Source organism: Thalassophryne amazonica, chromosome 2 (assembly GCF_902500255.1).
Source record: "Thalassophryne amazonica chromosome 2, fThaAma1.1, whole genome shotgun sequence".
Taxonomy (NCBI): domain Eukaryota; kingdom Metazoa; phylum Chordata; class Actinopteri; order Batrachoidiformes; family Batrachoididae; genus Thalassophryne; species Thalassophryne amazonica.
In genome coordinates, this window is record NC_047104.1 from 96,351,202 (window position 1) to 96,368,301 (window position 17,100).

The window sequence follows — 17,100 nt, forward strand, 5'->3', positions numbered from 1 at the left end:
AATGTTATCTTATAAAGCGCCAAATTACAACAAAAGCCATCTCAAGCTGCTTCACACAGAACAGTTCAACATAAAAAAATTTAAATAAATAAATAAATAAATAAATTCAAATACCTAATTAAAAACAGAAGTAAAAGAATAAAACGTAAAAAAAAATAAAACCTATTCATAAGAAAGAGAATAAAAATAGGTTTCAAGTCTTGACTTAAAAATGTCCACGGACTCTGACTGCCTCACTGAGGGCCATGTACTGGCCAACCCAGAATGAGATTGCCAACTCAACAAACTTCCCCTGCCTTCTGGACATGATGAAGGGACTTGGGCTGTCATACCTGGCTTTTCCCCTTTGGGTACCCCTAGAATGGCCAATTTTTACCTTAAATTTTCAAAAGCCCCCCCCCCCCCCCCCCCGGTCACTTCACTCCCTCGACATTACCACTATGCTAAAATTTTATCCTAGCTACAACCCTGCTTTAGCATACCTCAAGCAACTCTGTTTGTGGCATGTACGCAGAAAAGGCTTCCTCTGCATTACAGCATCATACAGCATCTCTTTGTGCAAAATGCGGTGTATAGTTGAACAGTGCACAGAGACACTATTTTCAGCAAGATCATGTTGTAAGTCTTTGGAGCAGGTTTGTGGGTTGACTATGACTGTTCTCACCATCCTTCAGCTTATCTGAGATTTTTCTTGGCCTGCCACTTCGGGCCTTAACTAGTACTGTGCTTGTGGTCTTACATTTCCTCACTGTGTTCCTCACAGTGAACCCCCAACAGCTTATTAGCTGGTTACAAATATAACTTGTTTTAGCATCTGATTCTCCGCTCTGCTCAGGATATTACACATTGCCAAGGTCAGTAGAATAAAAATCAGTCGTATTACTTTGTCACTGTATATAGGCCTCCTGGCTCATATTCTGAGTTCTTAGATGAATTTGTTGCGTTCATCTCTAACTTGTCAACTAGTGTAGATAACATTCTGATCATTGGTGACTTTAACATTCATATAAATAAGCATTCTGATCCCCTCTGCAAATCATTTATGGAAATTGTGGATGCATTGGGATTTTGGCAATGCATTCGGGATTCGACGCGCATTAGTGGAAATACCCTGGATCTGGTTCTCGCATGTGGTATTGCTGTCACGAATATTGACATCATGCCTCTTATATCAGTGGTGTCTTATCACTCACTTATTAAGTTTACAGCTTCCCTGCCGTGTTTAGTGGAACAACAACCTTATATATCATTACAGCGATGCATCGACTCCTCAACTAAGACTGAACTCAAAGCTAGACTGCCTGATGTCTTAGGTTCACATTTGACGAATACCCAGTCAGTAGACAGACGTGTGGATAGTCTAAACTCAGTGCTCAAAACTACACTCGACATGATTGCACCACCTTTGTTAAAACCGCGCCCCACCAAATCACAGTCACCTTGGTTCAGTGATTATCTGCGTGACCTCAAGCATAAAGCACGAGGTCTAGAACGGAAATGGCGTTGTTCAAAATTAGAAGTATTCCACCTTGCGTGGCGTGATGCTATCTTAGACTATAAGTATGCATTATTGGCTACAAAGCGGACCTATTACTCTGATTTGATCAACAAAAACAAGAAACATTTATGCATGGACAACCACCTGTAGTTCGCTCTCCTTTTACAGCACAAAATTTCCTGGATTACTTTGGAAAGAAAATAGAAGACATAAGGTTAAACATATCCCGGCATGCCTTAACCCAGCCACTACACCCTGCTATTGAGGTGGGTGCCACTACTGAGGTATTACCTAGATTTACAGAATTTGATAGTATCTCAATAGGCATGCTGACAAAACTTGTAATGTCAACAAAAAGCACAACCTGTTTATTTGATCCTATACCAACAAAACTGTTTAAGGACTTGTGGCCCACCCTTGGGCCGACTGTGCTGGAAATTATTAATCTTTCTTTAACTTCTGGATCTGTTCCTAAATGTTTCAAATCTGCAGTGATTAAACCATTACTTAAGAAACTTATTCTTGACCCTAGTGTATTGAAAAACTATCGGTCGATATCAAATCTACCATTTTTCTCTAAAATTCTGGAAAAAGTGGTGTCACGGTAGCTCGTAGACTATATTACTGAGAATAATCTCTTTGAGCCACTGCAGTCTGCTTTTAGAAAATATCATTCCACAGAGACGGCTCTCAAAAAAGTGGTGAATGATCTTCTGCTTACAATGGATTCGGACACCACTACGGTTCTGTTGCTGTAAGATCTCAGTGCTGCATTTGATACAGTGGATCATCATATTCTACTTAATAGGCTGGAAAATCATTTTGGGATTACTGGGAGTGCCCTTGCATGGCTGACGTCATACTTGAGCAGTCGTTCTCACTGTGTTTTGTGCAGTAACACTACCTCCAACCTTAGTGACATGAAATTTGGGGTTCCACAAGGGTCTGTCTTAGGCCCTCTGCTTTTCTCACTTTATATAGCACCCCTTGGACACATATTGCGGCGTTTTGGGATTACCTTTCACTGCTATGCAGATGATACTCAGTTATACATGCCAATAACTGCTGGTAATCTCGTTCACATAAAATCCTTAGAAGATTGCCTTGCAGCAGTGAGAAGTTGGATGTCTAGAAACGTCCTACTTTTAAACACTGATAAGACTGAAATGATGGTTCTTGGTCCAGTGAGACATCGGCATCAATTTGACCAGTTAACGCTCAACCTCGGCTCGTGTGTCATACATCACACTGACAAAGTGAGGAACCTTGGGGTAATTTTTGATCCTTCATTGTCCTTTGGCCTCCACATTAGAAATATTACTAGGACTGCTTTCTTCCACCTGCGAAATATAGTGAAGATTCATCCCATCCTGTCTATGGCTGATGCTGAGACCCTGATCCATGCATTTATCTCTTCTAGATTGGACTACTGCAATGTTCTATTTTCTGGTTTACCGCAGTCTAGCATTAGGGGTCTCCAATTGGTTCAAAATGCTGCAGCAAGACTTTTGACACGAAGCAGAAAGTACAACCACATTACACCCATTTTGGCATCCCTTCACTGGCTTCCTGTCCCAGTGAGATCAGATTTTAAGGTTCTGCTACTAACCTATAAAATTATTCATGGACTGGCACCTCCTTTCCTAGCTGACCTAATTAAACCTTACGTACCGGCCCGGGCTTTACATTCTCAGGGTGCAGGAATACTTTGTGTCTCTAAGGTGAATAAGAAGTCTGCGGGTCACAGAGCTTTCTCTTATCATGCCCCTGTTCCGTGGAATGATCTCCCTGCGTCAATAAAACAGTCAGATTCTGTGGAGATTTTCAAGTCCAGAATTAACATGCACTTATTTTCCCTTTCATATGGCTAGCATACTGGTACAGTTTTGTTTTACACTTTTTACTCTTATAATTCATTTAGTAGTAATTGGAGCGGGCTGCGGCCTCAACTTTATCTAAATTCAGGGTCTTTTAGTGAAGTTTAGGGCTATTGGCCGGCGATCACCTTAGTATTTCTTCTGTTTTTCATGTTGTTTAATGCTGGCAAATTATACAGTATTTTTTGTTTTTCTGGTGCCTGATTCTGTTTTTTTCTCTCTGTTTAAGGTGCAGCTCCATCCAGAGATGGGAGTTGTATTTGTGTTGGCAACCCTCCTGTCTTGTGCTCCAATAGCATTTCTTGTATTTTTGTCCGTGAATTGTTCTGTGAATTGTTTCTGTAATTTATGTTTGTAGCATGGCCCAAGCAGAGGGTCACTCCTTTGAGTCTGGTCTGCTTGAGGTTTCTTCCTCAGAGGGAGTTTTTCCTTACCACTGTTGCTCTGGGTGTTGGTAAGGTTAGACCTTACCTGTGTGAAGCGCTTTGAGGCAACTCTGTTGTGATTTGGTGTTATATAAATGAAAAAATAATTTACAGTGGAAACTGACAGCTGAAATCTCTGAGATAGCTTTTCGTATCCTTCCCCTAAACCATGATGTTGAACAACCTTTGTTTTCAGGTCATTTGAGAGTTGTTTAGAGGCTCCCATGTTGCCACTCATTAGAAGAGATGCAAAGAGGGGAAACATTTGCAAATGGCCACCTTAAATACCCTTTCTCATGATTGGATTCACCTGTGTAAGAAGGTCAAGGGTCAGTGAGCTTACCAAACAAATTTTGTGTTCTAATAATTAGTGCTAAATGTATTCAAACCAATAAAATGACAAGGGTGCCCAAATTTATGCACCTGCCTAATTTTGTTTAAATAATTATTGCACACTTTCTGTAAATACTAGAAACTTCATTTCACTTCTCAAACATCAGTGTGTTTGTCTGCTATAAGATATATTTAACTGAAATTTCTTATCCAGACAGCCAATGATTTATAAGTGAAAATCATGAAAATTATCAGGTGTGCCCAAACTTTTGCATACAACTGTATGCAACAGAAGAAAAAGATAATGAGAGATTTTTTTATGTGGTGATAAAATGTGTTCTTAATTGCACCTTGGTTTTTTTTTTTTTTGGCTTAATGTAAAACACTGAGCAGCACTGCTGCTTTCTTTTATGTATTTTTCAACAGCAGTGATAATGCTTTAATTTTTTTGCTGCTGCATTTAGCAGTTAAAACTGCCACTTGCGTTGTTCATTATCTGTTACATGTTAACAATTTTAGGAAATGCTTGTTTTATGAAACTGGCTGCACTAAGGTCCTCCATGGATATAATGTAGATGTTGTTTGTTGTCATTTCCTGCACGGACCCTTATGCAACATGCAACATGTACAGTGAGGCAAATACATATTTGATCTACTGTCAAGTTTTCCCACCTACAAAGAATGTAGATCTGTAATTTTTATCATAGGTACACTTCAACTGTGAGAGATAGAATAAAAAAAATCTGAAAATCACATTGTATGATTTTTAAATAAGTACTTTGCATTTTATTGCATGAATAAGTATTTGATCAACTACCAACCAGCAAGAATTCTGGCTCTCACAGACCTGTGAGTTTTTCTTTAAGAAGCCCTCCTATTCTGCACTCTTTTCCTGTATTAATTGCACCTGTTTGAACTTGGTACCTGTAAAAAGACACCTGTCCACACACTCAATCAATCACACTCCAACTTATCCACCATGGCTGAGACGAAAGAGCTGTCTAAGGACACCAGGGACAAAATTGTAGACCTGCACAAGGCTGGTATGGGCTACAGGACAACAGGCGAGCAGCTTGGTGAGAAGGCAACAACTGTTGGCATAATCATTAAAAAATGGAAGACACACAAAATGACTGTCAATCTTCCTTGGTCTGGGGCTCCATGCAAGATCTCAACACGTGGGGTAAGGATGATTCTGAGAAAGCCCAGAACTACATGGGAGGACCTGGTCAATGACCTGAAGAGAGCTGGGACCACAGTCGTAAAGATTACATGAGTAACACACTACACCGTCTTGGTTTAAAATCCTGCAGGGCATGCAAGGTCCCCCTGCTCACGCCAGCACATGTCCAGGCCTGTTTGAAGTTCACCAGTGATCATCTGGATGATCCAGAGGGGCCATGGGAGAAGGTCATGTGGTCAGATGAGATCAAAATACAGCTTTTTGGTATCAGCTCCACTCGTTGTGTCTGGAGGAAGAAGAAGGATGAGTCCAACCCTAAGAACACTGTCCCAACCGTCAAGCATGGGGGTGCAAACATCATTTTTTGGGGTGCTTTTCTTCAAAGAGGACAGGACGACTGCATCGTACTGAAGGGAGGATGGATGGGGTCATGTATTGTGAGATTTTGGCAAACAACCTCCTTCCCTCAGTAAAAGCATTGAAGATGGGTCATGGCTGAGTCTTCCAGCATGACAATGACCCGAAACAGACAACCAGGACAACTAAGGAGTGGCTCCGTAAGAACAATTTCAAGGTCCTGGAGTGGCCCAGCCAGACTCTAGACCTGAACCAAATAGAAAATCTTTGGAGGGCGCTGAAACTTGAAACCTGAAAGATCTGGAGAAGATCTGTATGGAGGAGTGGACCAAAATCCCTGCTGCAGTGTGCAATCTTGGTCAGGAACTACAGGAAACATCTGACCTCTGTAATTGCAAACAAAGGTTTCTGTACCATATAATAAGGTCTGTTTTTCTATTGTATCAAATACTTATTTCATGCAGTAAAATGCAAATGAATTATTTTAAAATGATACAGTGTGATTTTCTGAATAATTTTTTGTTTAGATTCTGTCTCTCACAGTTGAAGTGTACCTACGATAAAAATTACAGACCTCTCCATTCTTTGTAGGTGGGAAAACATGCAAAATCGACAGTTGATCAAATACTTATTTGCCTCACTGTATATGAATGTATGAAAGATTGAAGGCGCCCCCAGGGTTGTGCACTGCCGATGTTCCCCCAACATGAGCGCAGATGAATGCAAGCGATGCAGTGCTAATCATCACAGCAGAGCTCCCTTCCTCTTTGAAAGGCTCTGTCCTAAAGTGAAGGGATGTGGTCTGTCACACAAATTCTTCTAATCCCACCATGAGTGCTGTGTCTAAGCGTCTTAATCCACACCCTCGTGGGCCACATGAAGGCTTTTCTTCACAGTTCTGCTCACCAAGGGTCACAGCTGGAGCAGCTCACTACTCTTAGGAAGTACAGTATAGAGCCTGCAAGTTTATTTACCAGCTGCATCACATTTGAAGCAGTTAACCTTTCATGAAAAGTGGTGAATAAATGAGCACAAAAACCCTCAACATGCAGCTGTGTGCATGTTTGGTAATGGAGCTGTAGCACTCAGTTGTAATTTTGTTAAGCTGATTGCTGTTATGGAAGAATAAAATATTTGTTGACTGTATCAACGGGAAATGCCACTCATATTCAAGCTCACACAGTTTTAATGTCGTTTCCGGGCAGACACTTCCATTTCTTCCTGTGGTTTAAGTTGATTTTCAGAAAAAAAAAAGATGAGCCTGATAAGCGCAACAAGTACAAAAACCCTCATTAAACACTCATATTAGTTTCACTGAAATAATGATGTCAAAAATTTTGAAAAAAACAAAACAAAAAACTGGCTAGTTGAGGTTGCAGTCATTGTGTTACACATTGTGCCTGACTATGTGGAAGTGAAATATTTCTAGGAAAGGTATGAAAAACTATTTACAACCGTGCAAATTATGTGCAAACAGCTATAAAGGTTAAATGCAACCTAATATAGGTCAAGAATGCTCTTTACTATACACAGTTTCTGACTGTATGGTGTGACAAAGATCTTGTTTCTAATGAGCTGCATCTTTGTTCTCCTTGTCAACCAGAACATGAGTGATGCCATGGCAGTGTTGCACAAGCTGCAGACTGGCCTGGATGTGAATGTGAAGTTTACAGGGGTACGAGTCTTCGAGTACACCCCAGAGTGCATTGTGTTTGATCTGCTGGACATCCCTCTCTACCACGGCTGGCTGGTTGACCCCCAGGTAAGTTGGAACTTCTTCATCACTGTTGTGATCACTTCACCTAACTGAAAAGCAACTTGCATTGTTGTGTGTTTGACTGTCCTTGATCATCTCTCGCCGCACTGTAAAAGGGTTTTTCTGTTTGTCTGAAATTAAGCCTCAACAATGTTCTAAAGGTTTTGTGATTATTTTTATTACTTCTGTCAGGAAGTTAGGTTTTTCTTCCATTTGTTTGTTACATTGTTTGTCAGCAGGTTATTCCAAAAGGAGAAAATTAATTTCAATTCAATTTGCTGGGGAAGTAGGCTTTGGCTCAAGGAAGACTTGATTACATTGTGGTGCAGATGTAAATCGAGAATTACGAATGTAACTACGGTTCTATGAATTCCAGATGACTGCCAGAGGGCGGTGCTTTAGCACCTGTATAACTACATGTGCGCAGCACAGAGGTCGAGAATATATACCAACAAAGTCACGCCATTGGATGTGACCTGGGTGACGTCACTGGTTGTCTTTATATACCAGACGCACCCAGCGCTCGCTTCTTTTCGAAATTAACTCGCAAGACTCTGAGTGACAAGAAACTCTGGCGGTCATCCGGAATTCATAGAACCGTAGTTACATTCGTAACTATCTCGTTCTATTTCATTCCAGATCATTCAGGAATGAATGATCTCGGCAGTCGCACTAATGTACTGCTTCAACATTCAGACAGGACACAGGGAACCTGAAACAGATAATCCTGGATCAGAATGCGGGGCATACACAGCCAAGGGAACTGGCTGGTTAACGTGAAAGGTTGAAATTCTTTTATGTAAAAAGGACGGATTAGGCCACAGCGTAACCCCAGATCCATCAGAATTCCATCGCAAACAGTCCCCAGAGACAGATAGGGCATGGAGCTCTCCCACACACTTAGCCGAAGACAGTGCAAGTAGAAAGGCAGTCTTCACTGACACCCATTTCAGATCAGCACTTTCAGTTGGTTCAAAAGGGGATAAGCTTAAACCTTCCAGGACTAGAGGAAGGTCCCATGAAGGTACGCGTGCAAGCCTTGGAGGCCGCAAACGTAGAGCACCTTTTAAAAAACGACACACTTAGAGGTGTGAACCCAATGACCTGCCATCAACGTAGACGTGCCAGGCAGAGATTGCAGCAACATAAACCTTCAAGGTAGCGACAGAAAGTCCTTTCTCCAGCAGTTCTTGTAAATATTTGAGGAGAATAGGCACAGGGCCCACGCTCCGGGTCTAACTTTTGGTTCTCACACCACCGCGCAAACAGCTTCCATCTGTTGTCATACAAAGCCCTGGTAGAAGCAGCACATGAATTAAGGGTAGTCTGAACAACAGCCTGGTCACAAGAACTTAACAAGGAGTCCGGTCCCTCAACGGCCACACATACAGTTGAAGGCGTTCTGGGTGAGGGTGCCAAATCTTCCCCTGTAGCTGTGACAACAAACCCTTCCTCTCCGGGAGAGCCCAAGGTTCCCCCTCGAGGAGTTTGTAAATCATGGGAAACCAAATCCTCCCCGGCCAGAATGGAGCAACCAGCAGCACCCTGTGGCTGCTCTGATCTATCCTGTGCAGCGTCAACATCAGCAGCGGGAGAGGAGAGGAGAGAAGGCATAAAGGAGGCAGTCTGGCCACGGGTGAGCCAATGCATCCTGCCCCAGCGGGCTGTCTGGTTCCGAGAGGGAGTACCACCGTGGGCAATGTGTCGAGGTGCTTGAAGCGAAAATGTTCACTTCCGCTACACCATACTTCTGCCAGATCATTTGGACCACAATCGGGTTCAGTCTCCACTCTCCTGGTGGTGGTTTCTGTCTAGAGAGTAAATTCGCAGCACTGTTCTGACACTTTAAAGGCGAGGCAACGCCCATAAGAGAAGTCTCCGAGTTTCTGCCAGTGAGTGATTGGACCTGGTGCCCCCCCTGATGGTTTATGTGATAGACTGTTGACGTGTTGTCCAACCGCACAAGAACATGTCTTCCTCTCAGGGCCGGGAGGAAATGCTGGATAGCCAGTCGCACAGCATGAAGCTCCAGTACGTTTATGTGTTGGAGTCCCTCCTGAGGACTCCAGACACCCCTCACCATCCTGTGATTCCACAGGGCCCCCCAACCTTTGAGTGATGCATCTGTAACAACCACCTCTCGGCGAGAAGGGACGGAGCCTAGAGGGACACCCTTGCAGATGAAGTCTACATTCCCCCAGGGTCTGAGGTGCAGAAGGCACTGGTTGGAGAGTCGTACAAGCCTGTGCTGATGCAACTTTGAGGTGAGGCCTAGGTTGTTGATCCAAATCTGTAGGGGACGTAAGAACAGAAGTCCCAAAGGTACCACTAGCGACATTGCAGTCCATTTGCCCATCAACTGGAGCAGCAAACCAAAAGGCAGCGTCACAGCCCATTGAATGTGTGAGATGAGACAAATTACATCGTCCACTCTCTGCGGGGATGGCGATGCAGTCATAGTCAGGGAGTTGATGGCAATGCCGATGAAGGTCGTTTGTTGACTGGGAACAAGAGAACTCTTTGCAAAGTTCACTGTGAGTCCTAAATGAGAGACATGGTGCAGTAGAAGAGCTGTGTCGTTGTGCGCCTGCTCCTGAGTCGGAGCGCAGACAAGCCAATCGTCTAAGTAGGGTAGGATTCTTAATCCAAGAGCTTGCAGTGGGGCTAGTGCTGCAGCCATACATCTGGTAAATGTACGAGGGGCGAGAGAGAGGCCGAAAGGAAGCACCCTGAACTGGTATGCCTGACCTTCAAAAGCAAAGCGGAGAAACTGCCTGTGACGAGGCGCCACTGGCACATGGAAATAGGCGTCTTTTAAGTCGACACTTGTGAACCAGTCTCCTGGTGTGATAGTTTGAAGGACGTCTACCGTGCGGAGCATGTGAAACTGCAGCACTTTGATATAACGATTCAGACGTCGGAGATCGAGGATAGGACGAAAGCCGCCATCCTTCTTTGGAACAAGGAAGTAAATTGAACCCCCTGAACTGTGAACTGGCTCTATGGCCCCCTTCTCCAGGAGTTCCAAAATCTCCCGTTGTAGGGCGGCAGACTGCACCGAGTCGGAAACAACAGTCATCCTCACCCCATTGAACTTTGGAGGACGACATCTGAACTGAATTCTGTAACCTTCGAACAAGGTTGAAATGACCCATGGGTCTTGAACTTGAGCCTGCCAGTGGCTGAGTTGATTTCCTGAAAAACGGCTGGGGGCCAAACGTTGGCAGTCAGACCCGACCACCTCTGCCTCGCATCCCTGAGGACCTCTGGGCGCGATTACTGGAAGCTCTGTGAAACCGTTCAGTTCTCCTGGGTTTGCCCGTAGGCTCCCGAAAGGCATGCCGCTGGGAGAGCTGGCCCTCAACTGCGAAAGCACGTGCAGCTCTGGGAATCAGCGGAAGCCTGGATGTAGAGTGAAAAGCTGTAGCACGTCTGACTGGCTGAGGTCTGGAAGACCAGTGTAGGTCAACAAACTGTTGCCGAGATTTACTAGCCTCAACAGCACGCTCCAAAGTTTGTTGGGCCGCAGGTCCAAATACTTGGCCTGGAAGAACCGGCAGTGAACGGAGTGTGCCTCTGCAGGATTCGGACAGGGGGGACTGCGCAAGCCACACCTGACGTCTAGTGATGGTAAGGGTTGACATCAGTCTGCCAAGCTCTCTGGACATATAAGCAAAGGTTTGGAGTGAGGCATCACTAAGACTTTGCGTAGCATCATCAACCTCTGCCTCCCTCAAAGACTTTGAGAGGGCAAGGGCTAAATGGGACAGTGAGTTGCCTAGGCGACCGTTGCGAGCAGCTATGTCATAGCTTTTGGTGAGGAGGTCATCAGTGACCCTACACTGAGGTCGTGGGCAGTGGGTATCCGGCCGAGCAGCATCAGCTGGAGCCACAACCAGGTTCGCAATAATGCTGTCAACGGCGGGCATACGGTTCAGACCATACTGCGCCGAATCACACATAGAGCTAAGGGCTCTGCAGTCCTGCGATAGATGGGTCAATGATTTGGGGTCCGCCCAACATCGTTGGAGCTCCTCGATATATGGTTGTGAAACTGGAACATTGAACTCAGGCTTCTGCGTGACTTTGAAAAAGGCACTTGAAGCAGTGGTTTCCGCAGGGGGATTGTCGACCCCAAGCCTGGATAAAGCCAACTGAACAGCTTGCTTAACAAAGGATAGTCTAGGTCCGGTTTGCGGCAGGGACTCTGCCTCAGAGGTGTGAGAGCCCACTAATGAATGGCTTGGAGAAAGACCCCTCTCATCCTCATCCTCCACACAGTTTATATCACTTGTCATGTACAAGGAATCAGTCGCAGCAATAGACACGACATCTTCCTCCTGAGTAACTACACTGGTCTGGTCAGCCTCATTAGGGACAACAGGAACTGTCACTGCATCCCTAGGCTGTAGATTCAGAAGCAAGGACTTAATCTGAGCAAACTCAGCAGTCATCGTTTCGACCTTTTCAGCCAAAGTATGGTCATGAGTAACCTTCTTAGCAGAAGGGGCTCCTGCATGTGGGCGTTTACGGCGCTTTGGTTCCTTCCTGGGGCTGGAGGCCAAAGTCGCACTAGATATTCCACTTTCCAATGCCGCAAGTCTAGCAGATCTCTCTGCCAGTGGCATGCTGGCACAATTAAGGCAGGCATCGCCAGTCAGGGCTTCCCTCAGGTGTCCGATCCCAAGACACGAGGGGCAAAACATATGTCCATCATCTGGGCTCAAGGGAGCCAAACAGGTACTACAGCCATGCAACAAAGGCCCTGTCAACATTGTGGACTGCGTGCAGATGACTAATGCAAGCCCTGACGGTTACAGATGGAAAGACAAAGCGTGAATCACACTCAGTGTAAATAGTAACACGAAGCACGGAGCGTGAAGCACTCACAGCCGTCGACTTGACATGAGGCACGGAGCATGAAGCACTCACAGCCGCAGACTCGACACGAGGCACAGAGCGTGAAGCACTCACAGCCGCAGACTCGACACGAGGCACGGAGCGTGCAGCACTCGCAGTGTAAAAGCTAATACAAGGCCCGGAGCATGAAACACTCACAGCCACAGTAATAACACGATGCACACAGCCAAAAAACTCACAGCCCAAGTGCTAAGTCACTTAGAGCAACAACAACAAAACTAGCTGCTAGCGGAGCTGTTAAACTTAGCAAAATGGCGGCAGTGCAGACGAAGTACTTCAAGGAGTGAAAAACCCTCACGGCAAGCCCAACACAGTACGCTATACTGGTTCTGATACACACACTACCACGTAATTAATGGGGTTAAACAACACAGCTAAGAGGAAAATACCCAGCAGGGCAGCGGCAAAGGCGCGCACCCGGCATTTAGGAAGGCGTACTCACGACAGGCGTCAATCAAAGAATACATAAAACGGTGAAGCCGTGTCTCGCATCCTCTGGAGGACGTGTGCAGTGCACGTAGCTCCAACCGGAAGTGGGTTTGCGAGGCTACAAGCGAGAGCGGCAATCGCAGCTAAATGCGTTCTCAACCTCTAAGAATGCGAGAATGTAGAAAAGAAGCGAGCGCTGGGTGCGTCTGGTATATAAAGACAACCAGTGACGTCACCCAGGTCACATCCAATGGCGTGACTTTGTTGGTATATATTCTCGACCTCTGTGCTGCGCACATGTAGTTATCCAGGTGCTAAAGCACCGCCCTCTGGCGGTCAGGAGGAATGAAATAGAACAAGATCTTACCTTTGTTGTTTGAACGTTGACCTTTGTTCTAGATTCCTTTTATTGTGAGTCTGCCTTTTTCTTTTACAATACGTCTGGAAAGTGTTCACAGTGCTTCACTTTTTCCACATTTTTTTTTTTTATGTTATAGGTTATTCCAAAATGGATTAAATTAATTTTCCCCCTCAAAATTCTACACACAATACCCCATAATGACAATGTGAAAACATTTTTTTAAGATTTTTGCAAATATATTAAAAATAATAATAATAATAATAAAACTAAGAAATCACATGTACATAAGTATTCACAACCATGAAGCTCAAAATTGAGCTCAGGTGCATCCTGTTTCCATTTATTATCCTTGGGATGTTTCTACAGCTTAATTGGAGTCCACCTGGGGTAAATTCAGTTGATTGGACATGATTTGGAAAGAAACACACCTGTTTACATATAAGGACCCACAGTTGACAGTGCATGTCAGAGCACAAACCAAGCATGAAGTCAAAGGAACTGTCTGTAGACCTCCGAGACAGGATTGTCTCAAGGCACAAATCTGGGGAAGGGTACAGAAACATTTCTGATGCTTTGAAGGTCCCAATGAGCACAGTAGCCTCCATCATCTGGAAATGGAAGAAGTTCAGATCCACCAGGACTCTTCCTAGAGTTGGCCGCCTGTCTAAACTGAGCAATCGGGAGGAAGGGACTTAGTCAGGGAGGTGACCAACAACCCAATGGCCACTCTGTTAGAGCTCCATCATTCTTCTGTGGAGAGAGGAGAACCTTCCAGAAGTACATCCATCTCTGCAGCAATCCACCAATCAGGCCTGTATGGTAGAGTGGCCAGACAGAAGCCACTTCTTAGTAAAAGGCAGGTGGCAGCCTCCCTGGAGTTTGCCAAAAGGCACCTCCAAGGACTCTCAGACCATAAGAAACAAAATTCTCTGGTCTGATGAGACAAAGATTGAACTCTTTGGCATGAATGCCAGGCGTCATGTTCGGAGGAAACCAGGCACCATCCGTACAGTCAAGCATGGTGGTGGCAGCATCATGCTGTGAGGATGTTTTTCAGTGGTAGGAACTAAGAGACTACACAGCATTGAGGGAAAGATGAATGCAGCAATGTACAGAGACATCCTGGATGAAAACCTGCTCCAGAGCGATCTTGACCTCATACTGGGGTAAGGGTTCATCTTTCAGCAAGACAATGACCCTAAGCACACAGCCAAGCTATCAAAGGAGTGGCTTCAGAACAACTCTGTGAATGTCCTTGAGTGGCCCAGCCAGAGCCCAGACCTGAATCCGATTGAACATCTCTGGAGAGATCTGAAAATGCCTGTGCACCGACACTCCCCATCCAACCTGATGGAAATTGAGAGGTGCTGCAAAGAGGAATGGGCAAAACTGCCAAAAGGTGCACCAAGCTTGTGGCATCATGTTAAAAAGACTGGAGGCTGTAATTTGCTGGCAAAGGTGCATCAACAAAGTATTGAAAAAGGGTGTGAATACTTATGTACGTGTGATTTGTTTTTATTATTTTTTTTTTCATAAATTTGCAAAGATTTCAGAAAAACTTTTTTCATGTTGTCATTATGGGGTGTTGTGAGTTGAATTTTCAGGGGGGAAATGAATTTCATCCATTTTGGAATAAGGCTGTAACATAAACAATCAAAATGTGGAAAAAGTGAAGCGCTGTAAATACTTTCCAGGTGCAGTGTACTGTGATCCTGATAACAGATATCTTGCCACAGGATCAATGGAATCTGGACCAACAATCCTATTCATGAATTCCACTTACAAATAGACAAAAAGGTGATTATACTTTCAGCATTCAGATCAAAGTTTCAATGATTTGGGGCCTTTTCTCTTTCTGTATGCTGCTTAACCCTATTCAGGACTTTAGTGAGCACATTATGGAGAAAGCAATTGCCATGCTGTCCAATGGACCCCAAAAGTACTGAATAGGGGTAAAAGAGCTGTGATGAACGGGCTGGTCCAGGTCACACGAGTCTACTTTATTCAGTTCTTTAAACCTTTGTGAAGATTTAATTAGACGTGATCATTGTACACATTCGTTGTGTGTGTGTGTGTGTGTGTGTGTGTGTGTGTGTGTGTGTGTGTGTGTGTGTGTGTGTGTGTGTGTGTGTGTGTGCCTAGTGGTGTAAAAAAGTTTGACCCCCTTGAGATTTTACACATTTTCATTTGTTTATAACATCACATTTTACAAAACAAATTCAGGTTTTGTTTTATTAAAATTTCTAAAATCACATTAAACGTTCAGAGAAAAAAAATCAACATGACATATTAAATAAAAACATGGATTTTCTTCAAACGTAATTTCAGATGCTGTTTGCCAGGTCATAATTCCTAAAACCACTAAACTCTTTTAGTATATACCAGTATATACATATATATTTTTCTATTGTTGCAGATGCAAGACATTGTGAAAGCAGTAGGTAACTGTAGTTATAATCAGCTGGTGGAGAAGATAATATTCTGCAAACAGTCGGACAACAGTGAGCTGGCAGGGGAAGGTAAGTTCCTTCTCTGCATGCTGCTGTTCTCCTCCACCTCATTCTTTCCTTTTATCCCTTTGCAATAAAACATGAACAAAGTCATTAGTACTGGGTGAAAATGTTGAAGGAGTCATATTTGGATCATACTGCACTATGAGGTGCCAATGTCCACCGTTGAGTGCTTTGAGAGGAAGGTCAGCTATTTCCTGCAGAAGTGGTTGGGCCTACCCCAAAGCCTATGTAGCATCGCCTTGTACGGGAGGAAGAACAAGCTGAAACTACCTCTTAGTAGTTTAACGGAGGAGTTTATGGTTACCCGAACAAGAGAGGTGCTACTGTATAGAGACTCCAGTGACAGCAAAGTCTCCTCAGGTGGCATTGAAGTAAGAACTGGTAGGAAGTGGAGTGCTCATGAGGCAGTCCAGCAGGCGGAATCAAGGCTGCGACACAGGGAGCTGGTGGGAGCAGTGGTATCCAGTCAGGCAGGGCTTGGGAGTAACCCAAGACCATGGTACAGCAAAGCCCAGGGGAAGGAAAGACGCCAGCTGATCCTGGATGAGGTCCGAGCAGGGGTGGAGGAGGCCCGCTACAGTAGGACAGTAGCCATGCAGCAGCAAGGGGCATGGACCCGATGGGAGCAGGCAGCAGTCCGGAAGATATCATGGACAGAGCTGTGGAAGGCTGAACCACATCGGATATAGTTCCTAGTTCAGTCGGTCTGCGATGTTCTCCCCAGTCCATCCAACCTCTTCTGCTGGGGCCTGGCAGACACTCCACTGTTCCCACTCTGCCAGGGAGGAGGTTCGCTGGAGCACATCTTGAGCTCTTGCCCAAGAGCACTGGGAGATGGGCGCTACCGTTGGGGACGTGACCAGGTGCTGAAGGTTATTGCAGAGGTCATCAGCACAGGGATCTCTAGCAGCAGGCAACAGCAACCAGCAGGGTATTCTTTCACCTTTGTAAAGGCTGGGGAGAAACCACGGCAGAGCCTAAGACCAACAGGAGGGCTGCTGGCAACAGCACGGGACTGGCAGCTGAAGGTTGACCTTGGGAGACAGCTTAAATTCCCAGAAAACATTGCAGTGACCACACTCAGGCCGGACATAGTCTTGGTGTCAGAAACAACAAGGCAAGTGGTCCTGCTGGAGTTGACTGTTCCCTGGGAAGACCGGATGGAGGAGGCCTTTGAGAGGAAGAGGGCCAAGTATGAGAAGTTGGCAAGCGAATGCCGAAGCAGGGGATGGAGGACTCAATGCAACTCCATTGAGGTCAGCTGCAGAGGATTTGTTGGCCAGTCACTTATCAGAGCACTCAAGATGTTGGGAATGAAGGGACTGCATTGCAGAAGAGCCATTAAAAACATCACTGACGCGGCAGAAAAGGCGTCAAGATGGCTGTGGATCAAACGGGGTGATCCGTGGACCGTTAAGCTACTCAGACCCAAGCTGGGGCCTGATCAC

At 45.0% G+C, this 17,100-nt stretch overlaps 1 protein-coding gene across 2 annotated transcripts in view; it reads left to right on the top strand.

Moving 5' to 3' along the window:
* mindy2 (MINDY lysine 48 deubiquitinase 2) overlaps positions 1–17,100 on the top strand; it is a 65,854-nt gene that overhangs the window by 31,530 nt on the left and 17,224 nt on the right. For both annotated transcript variants that reach the window (XM_034190101.1, XM_034190109.1), the window contains exons 4-5: positions 7,277–7,435; positions 15,556–15,658. In XM_034190101.1, coding sequence (XP_034045992.1) covers positions 7,277–7,435; positions 15,556–15,658 — 262 coding nt within the window. The remainder of the gene's footprint in view (positions 1–7,276; positions 7,436–15,555; positions 15,659–17,100) is intronic.